This window comes from Papilio xuthus, unplaced genomic scaffold (assembly GCF_000836235.2).
Source record: "Papilio xuthus unplaced genomic scaffold, Pxut_1.1 DF827870.1, whole genome shotgun sequence".
Classification (NCBI taxonomy): Eukaryota; Metazoa; Arthropoda; class Insecta; order Lepidoptera; family Papilionidae; genus Papilio; species Papilio xuthus.
Genome location: NW_013530779.1, coordinates 898,543 through 907,393, shown reverse-complemented (window position 1 = coordinate 907,393; position 8,851 = coordinate 898,543). Strand labels below are relative to the sequence as shown.

Here is an 8,851-nt window from a genome sequence, read left to right as displayed (position 1 = left end):
CTTTATCGTAATTGTAATAAAAACTACAAAGAGTCAATAGTCAAATAATGTTTGCATCAATTAGATCGACTCATAAAACTATCCATTACGTGTTTGCGATCTCTTTAATGAACAATAACCGTTAGCTTATTCGACAAATAAAAACATCTCATTAAACCGTTTACGAGGTACGCAGTAAATATTATTTCGGGGGACATTTTCTAATTAAAGTAATAAATGAAAGCTGTTAATAAGTGTAAGAGGATACGCGTTTTATTTTAACGACTCTTAATAAAATCAATTGATCTTTTAGACTTTGTTTTTTTAAATAATTTTTAAAGGAAAAAGGTTCTTCCAAGATATAAAAGTTTCTTTACTGACTAATTTTATTGTATAAGATATCTTTCAATTAGTATTCTTTCCAGGATTTGTAGTAGTCAATTAACCTTCTTTTAAATCAATTATTTAATAACAAACAAATAGCCTACCAATTCAAGGTAACAATGTAATCTTGCTAATGTTATAAATGCGAATGTTTGGATGAATGTTTGTTTGAAGGTATCTTAGGAACGGCTGAACGGATCTCGATGAAATTCGGCATACATATAGAACATAGTTTGGAAGAACACATGGGCTACTCATTAAGGTTTTCTAAATTCCGGGCGGACGGAGTCGCGGGCGACAGCTAGTCTTATGAAATGTATCTCTTAACAAATTATTTCTTTGAAATTAAAATTTTTCCAGTATCTTGATACATGTACGCGGTTTAAGTATTTCTTGAGGTTATGTATTTTAAATATTCCGTTCTAAGAAAAACACATTTATCCTTCTATTTGCGAGAACACATAATATGTCATGTAGAGTTTTTCGCTAGAAATTTTCTTTTATTCATTCCTTTTAGAGATCGTTCGTGAAAAGAATGAATTTACAAAAACCTATTTTTAATATTGAATAAACCATCACTTGACCACGATTCCACCTGATTGTAAATGATGATGTAAACTGAAAAAAAAATTGTTATTCAAACTTTCGTATCCTACTTTTGTAACTTGGGGTTTCTCAGACCAAGATCTCCTTTTAAAACAGATCTCAGTTTTGTCAAAGATAACTAGTATTACTATATGTTTTATATAGAGATTGTGGTCTTCGAAAATCACAGTTAATGATTACCTATGTAATAACAGAAATCTCTAGGCAAAGCATCATGTCTCAAGGCCCAGTAGTTTGGGTTCTTTTCTCTTATAACATTTTAAATTAATTTCTCACTGTGTAAATTCCTTCGAGATCGTATTTATTTTGTGCGATATAATCCTGAGCCTCAATTCAATTGGACTCTACCTTTTTCAAGTTGTTCTCAAGAGAAATAAGAGGCGTATGCTTTTCTTATTTTCTTCTGAAATAATATGAGATGAGAATTCTGTTTAAATTTAAAACATATTCGTATAATTGAAAACTGATAAAAATGTAACCAAACTGTAAAGTTTGTTTTTAGAAATATGTGATTTTGTAAATTAAGTACAAAATTCGAACCTTTATTTATTTATCATATTCTTATCATAATACATCTTATACAAAAAAATAAAAAGAACATTACAAAATATGTTATATTAAAAATAGTGCACCACCGGCTGCAGAATCCCATGACTCAAGCAACCAGCGGTCAGTCCTGCAGAGACAGAAACCTTCTCACGATGCGCGCGGTTTCTAGAATAACTGCGTTTTGTATCGGGCCCTTAATCCAACTGTTTAGCGAGAGCTTCTTAAGATGTTAGTCGAAGCTCTTCGCTATCAATCCATTCACCGATACGACTATCGGAATAATGGTAGGCGATTTCATAAGCCACATGGCATTAACCTCGTGAGCCAAACATTTTAACAATTTTTCGTTTTCAGCTTTCACGAGAAAATATGTATAACTTTACTATTTTCTTGTTGTCAGAAGTATTTTCAAGTGGTCAAGCGAAATAAACTGTGTCTATAATTGATATTGCTACTCGCAACTGGCGCCACTCGTTTCATTTGTCATTATCCATCGATAACACGGAGAGATCGTTACGCCTGTAGCACACAGACGTGTAAGCAGTATATAAGCGAGGCGATATAAACCTTACATGTATTTAATTAGTTTTTGATAACAGTTTACGACATAAGTTTTTTATATCGTAAGACATCCACAATTGCAGATGTGTTTGCCCAACTTTAATCGACCGAGTATGGACGCACGGAAAGAGGAGGCGTCCCTTCCTCTGTCAAATCTACTTTCCTTCCAAACCTTTCCTTATCAAAAACGGGTGGGAAGGGTAAAAGGACTTTAGTTCTCTGTCATCATCTTTCTATTCTTTTTCTTACTAAGGCCTGGCAGAATATGTACTTCCATTGATCTTTGACAGCAGTCCTCCTTAGAATCTATTCTCAACCTTTGGAGCCTTTTAATAAATCTAATTTATAGGTCCATTGCAATAAAACGATTTAAAGATACAGAGCGAATTTCCGTTTTTGAATTTATTCGCTATAGGTTCGCTTCGCTTCGCTTAAGTTACTGTGTTAAAGGCGTTATAAAGAGGGACAGCGTCTTTACTGTTCGAATAAGTTGCGATATATCGACATGCGACATTCACTCTAACATGTATTGACGATGTTTAGTTACTGGAAATAGAAACATATTTTATTTATACCATTTATAAACGTAGATTTCCACTGACGAAACAAAAATAATTATTATAATACGATGAAAATTAACTTTGAAATACTACAATGCAACTTTATACTATCTCATTTAAGTACTTCGTTACAAATTAGGTTACGTTCACACTGAGCGGGTAATGAAAAGTTCTCAACACTCCCTTTGTATTGAAATGCTAAAGATTCTAGTGTAATTTAACTTTAGCCCGTTATAACTTTCCGGGTACGTTGAAGATTCAATCTAAATACATTGTCTTAGTACAGTTCAGCGAGAAATTGTAAATCGAATGCTAGTAGGAAAATTAATTCATTTTCATATAGGTTAATTTTTATTATAAAAACTTTATTTAACGTTGAAAATAATTACATTGCAAAAATTAATTTAATAACAAATTTATTTTATTACCGCAAATTATTGTAAATATTGGATATCAATTTTTAATATGTTAAATGTTTATTTTATATAGTGGATTTAATAAATATTTTAATACTTTGTTTAAACAGGAGGAAAAATAAATAGAAAATTATTGTTAAAATGATATAAAAACGGCTAAACACTCATGTATATTCGTCCGGTGGCGGCACCGACTAGTTTCGAGCCCATCGGGGGCGCTTCATCAGGATGAGTGGTACTGGTATTATTTTGCGGACGCGGCCCGTCGCTCAGTGAATATACGTGTGTTTAGCCGTTTTTATATCAGTTTTGTATAATGTCTCACGAAAGTTTGAATAAAATTATTGTTATTTATTGTTATTTATAAAATTTTTAATATCTTACGTTGGCCAATTAATTATTAAGTTAATAAATTGTTCAATGAGAGTATAAACATTACAGATACTTCCCGACTCTTATATTTTATTATAATATAAAAATTAAATAACATTTTAAATTATCTATAAAAATTTACTCAATATAATGCAACGAACGCGACAACTGCTCTTGAAAGACTGATCATGACGTATGAATCCCTCAGAGTTTTGTGTTTACGCCTCAACGGTTTTCTTTTTTTATCGATTTTATAAACGTACGACTCAGTTGACACATTCTTAGAGAACATATTACCAACTCTCTCGCTCCTATGGAGAAAACTGAGGCAACTGTATATTTCTGTAGGATGTTTTGGTAGACTTAAGATAGAGATTATACAGAGAAACAATAACAAACAGTTTCCTTAAGGTACGCGTCCATTGGCCGGCACCGGACGCACCGCATACGGCCTGCAATGGATTGCTTGTTTATAATTGCCGTCTTTAGTTGCGGCCGGCGCGGATGATGGACGCAGCGTTACGTTAAATCATACGTAGCAAACTAAAATCCGTTGCGGGCCGTGCGTGCGATGCGTCCGGCGCGGACCAATGGGCGCGATTATAACAGCGATAATTTCAGAAGAATTCGTAATTGTCTTTGTTTTTTAGATTCAAATTCTACCACATACAGTGCTGTTGTTCCGAAGCACTTGATTTGCACCAAACTGTTGTGAGTGACGTCATCATTACACTCTAATTCCGTCGAGAGATGACTTTTGTTTACGATTAAAGGTAAAATCAGCACACGAGTTACTCGTGTTCTGATTGGCCTTTTTAACCTAAGGCTTTATACGCACTGAGCGAATATCAATGTCAATGCAGCTAACCGCATGCAGCAAAATAATATTCACTAAATAAAACTCTTCCATCTTTTTTCTTCATTTTTAAATGGTCAAAGATTGCTTTGAATTCTGGTAACAACCAGACTTTTAACTGTTCGACCAAAAAGTACTTATATCTTATTTCAATTTCTTTATTGTTTGCTTTTTTATCCATTATATTTGATTATGTATAATTGAATGTTAAACACATGGTGAGGTTTTCGGATACTAGCGGTTATCATGAACTGATAAGCGTAGTTGCAACCAAAACAAGCGCGTAACCGATTAATGCGTACGATGCCTTAGGCAAGGCTAAAAGGGCCAAGGTACTGCATTGCGATGCAACAAGCCATCTCTGGTGTAGTGTTCATGTTTGATTATTCGTTAGATCTGAAAACCAACGTCCTAACCTTGTAGCGAAAATAAAAAATCTTTGGTATCTTTGCCCTTATGGGCATAATCTTTCAAAGGCTTTCTAAAATTAATTAATAAAGAATGCTTTTGACTCATGTCAAAAGATTCTAATAAATTGACAGATGATAAGTTTATAAATTAATTAAAATTCATTGCTTTTAAATTCTGAAAATTAATTTTGGTTTAATTACAAGTCTGACTCACAAGGTTAGTTTTGTTTAAAAAAAAAATTGCTACACCTCAAATTATTAAAATTTCTGCAGCACTTAAGAATATCACCATATAAGGGATATGACTAGCAATATTATCAGCTTATTACACGTCCCTGCCAAGGGCTGGGGAGCCTACTCTACGTTACGGTTGACCTTAATTATCCACGCTGGCTTCAGATTAGTTTATTTCACTTTCACATACAACTTTGATTTTTTAGTCGCAGGTTGCATCTGGATTTTTTCATATAAAATTCGTTAAAGAAAAAAACATATTGTTACATGGCGGGGATTGAACTCGGAGCTGATAAAGTCAGCTTAACCCTTTCGCCACCGATGCTTTCAACTAAAGCATAAATTCATACACTGTGTTATTGATGTTGTATAATTTATTAGGTCAAACGAGCGGTGATCCATCATTATTATTACTAGGTGAAGGTGTTTACGGATTGCCGGTGACAGCATTGATATATCCATTGTCGTTCGAGACATACTATTTTCTGTGACTTTGTCCATATACAACGCTAGTAACTACTAACTACTTATATTGTAGATTTTTCTAAGTAAATCTACACTGAGGGAGGACGTTTCTCTGAGTTCCAATAGTTTATGGGTTTTAAACAACTGATGATAAATGCAGTTGTAATTATATATCTTTTCTATCAGTCTCTAAGTCATAATTATTATGTATGAAATGTAGCTACGTACATTTATGTAGTTTATAAAAAAAAATTGTACTTAGGTAAAATTTAATGCCACATTAGTGACCCCTAAAATACCTTATCCTAACGATTTTTGTTCTTACGTATTCCCGTAATACCCTTGCGCCATTAGGTAAAGTGTTAATGCCGAGTCCCGGGCTTTGTGTAAAATATTTTGCTTACGTCGAATAATCGGTACGAGAAGACATTATCGCCCTTGCGAAAATGTTAAGTAAATACCTATTTACTTTTATTACCTTAAAAATATACCACTCTCTACCCAACCCTAGAGGTCGAGAGAGACACCAACACTTTAGTTATAGTAGCCCAAGCGAGATTTTTTGGTTCCACGCCTTGTTTTTAATGCATTCTCCGTGCCCTAGGGGAGGTTTCGGTAATTATGTGAGATTCTCTTCGATGGAAAGCATAACCACTAAACCCCTCTGTTCCTCCTACGCATGATGGCGAGGTCACGGGCACGCTTATACCCAACCGTTACTAATCCAGAAATTCTTTTGCCTCCCCGACGTCTACTTTATGTGTGGTTCTTTTTCACTCCATGTAGGCTTTTCGTCTTTCCAATTAATCTATCATTATATTAATGTTAACTATAGAAAAAAATGTTTAACAGAAAAATGAAACAAATTTGAGGAGAAACTTAATCTAACGTCATTTTGCGAATGAAAAGAAGGATACATCTCAAGTAATATGCTCAAACAACTTGAAGGAAGAGACATCCTTTAGTAATAGAAATATGACGTGTGTACTGTTTTATTGAAATGCAAAATGATTTGTAATTTATTTCAGTGAAGTTTCTTGCACAATCAACAAAATATATTTATCAAATATATTTGTAGTCATAAAACTCGGTCATGAAAATACATAGTAACATATCATTCGAACTATAAAGACTGGAAAATAATAAACTGTTTAGTATGTTCATACTTCAATATTATTTACTGTGCGTTCTAATCGTTGAAAGTTCCACTAAGGAATCACCTTTGAGAATAATTGGCGGGAGTGACGCGCAAGAAGGACAATATCCTTTTGTAATACGCTTGGAAAGTCAAATCAAGAGATCTGGTAACAGTACATATCATAAACACTTATGTTCGGGGACCGCTTTATCATCAACATGGGTATTAACAGCAGGGCACTGCGCGAGCGTCGTATTAAAGTATAGGCTAAAAATGGTTGTAAGATACGGACGTGTTGAACATCCTCCAGATTATGAAGACACGTTTAGCAAAGTTTTATTAACTATAATACATCCTTTGTACTCATACAAGTTCGAAGAGCTTCACATCACGCCAAATAAAAATGATATGGCTCTGTTGAAAACCACACCAATGAAGGTTAAAAGGTTTTGTAAACTCAGTTCAGTGGATTTTTTCTCTTTATACGGTTACGAAGCTGTACTCGCTGGTTATGGGATAACAACAACTAAATTACCTGATGGCACAATTTTAACTAATTCCTCACTCAATCTACTTAAGCCACTTCAAATTTTAAAAGTATTAATGTATAAATGCGGCCAAAATTTCCTGAGACCAGGATTTTGCTTAGCACCGAAATGTGGGAGAAAAATGACGTCCTGCCCGGGTGATTCTGGATCTCCATTGATCCATCCTTCAGGTGTAGTCGGCGTGTTATCGTTGGCAGAACTAACGACTGATTGCTTATATCCGACAATAAATAGTCGGGTCTCTCTCGTCGGTGTAGTTTTACCAATAAGTCCTTACATTGAATGGATTCTAAGTCATGTAACTGCATGAAAGAAGTATTTAACGAGTTAATGAAAAAATCAACTATCTGTTGGCAACTGAGCAATATAGTAAAAATGACTTTCTAGTTGAAAACCATAATATTGTAGTCTTAGAAAGGCTGCGCGTAATATTTTTGATGACCGAAGTGCACAAAATTATTATGGATAACGAGATATTTAGTGCCGCGAATATTCAATGCACTCCAAGATGAGATGAGAAAGGACAGTTGCAAGAAAAATATGAAAATTCAGCTGCTAAATACCTACGCTGCCTAATAAGTAACTGATGACCTTGTATCTAATGTATTACATTGTAGATTTTATAAATTAAATTTTAGTCTTATATGCAGTAATAAGTGTTAAGTTTAGTGTTAAGATTCAAGGGTGCAGTTTTCGAGAATAAACTCCCGTGACTCCGTCCCTGCGGTATTAAAAAAACTTAATTAGTAGCCTATTTGTTCTTCTAGACTAGGTTCTACATCTATGCCAAATTTCAGCTAAATAAATATCGCTGTTCTCGAGATATCTTCAAACATCCATCAATCTAAACATTAGCATTTATAATATTAGTAAGATGTAATTCACATATAAAAGTTCTGCCAAGTTTGTCTTAAACTTAATTCCTGGACAATTTCATGTATGTATTATGACTGAATTGAAACATTCGACAGTTTATAATTTCACTAGCTATATTATAAACTGAAAAAAATCATATCACAGTCTACTATTCGATTAGTCAGCACTTGAAAATATCTTAATGTAGTTGTAATATCGTTAATGATATTATAAAATTAATTGTATACAATGTTTGTTGGTGAGATATAAATTAAACAAGTCGTAGAAAACATGACCAAAACAAGTTAGTGACAATGTTCCCGAATGCGCGTTGACGCGTGACTTTCCGTCGTTTCGGGCGCAAGGAACGCCATTGCGACATTCTCAGATGTAAATAAATCTCGAGATAAGCTTGAATATATAGCAGCAATTTCATCCGCTCAAGGGTCAAACGAAAGTGTAGGATTTTCCTCTCTAATCGTTCCTTTACTAAACGTTTTCCTTAAGGTGATCTTTGATTTGTTACAATATATATATCCGTGTCTTAAAACAAACAACGTCTATTAACGAGACATCATTTAATTCCAATACATTTTATACTTGGCTCAGTGGTCAAGCACTTGACATGCAATCTACAGGTCCTGGGTTCGAATCCCGCCATGTATCAATGTGTTTTTCGATTTCCGATTTACATATGTACATTTATCCGACGTTCTTACGGTGAAGGAAAACATCGTGATGCAACCTGCACATGTTTGAGAAGAAATTCAATGATATGTGTGAAGTCAACCAACCCGCAATTGGCCAGCCTGGTTGACTATGGCCTAATCACCCTTAACTTAGGGTAGGCTCCGAGCCCCTAGGTGGGGACGTATAGTGAGCTGATGGTGACATTTTACACTGACATATTGACTAAGT

At 34.3% G+C, this 8,851-nt stretch overlaps 1 protein-coding gene across 1 annotated transcript; it reads left to right on the top strand.

Moving 5' to 3' along the window:
- The first annotated feature begins 6,489 nt into the window (after window positions 1-6,489).
- On the top strand, window positions 6,490-7,457 carry LOC106115249 (granzyme M-like). The gene has a single exon (XM_013308576.1). It carries the CDS (start codon window positions 6,549-6,551, stop codon window positions 7,386-7,388), a length of 840 nt encoding a protein of 279 aa, XP_013164030.1. The 5' UTR covers window positions 6,490-6,548; the 3' UTR covers window positions 7,389-7,457.
- Window positions 7,458-8,851: the final 1,394 nt, after the last annotated feature.

Excerpts from the sequence above, each read along its gene's own strand:
- LOC106115249 (XM_013308576.1), top strand. The coding sequence starts at position 6,549 with ATGTTCATACTTCAATATTATTTACTGTGCGTTCTAATCGTTGAAAGT.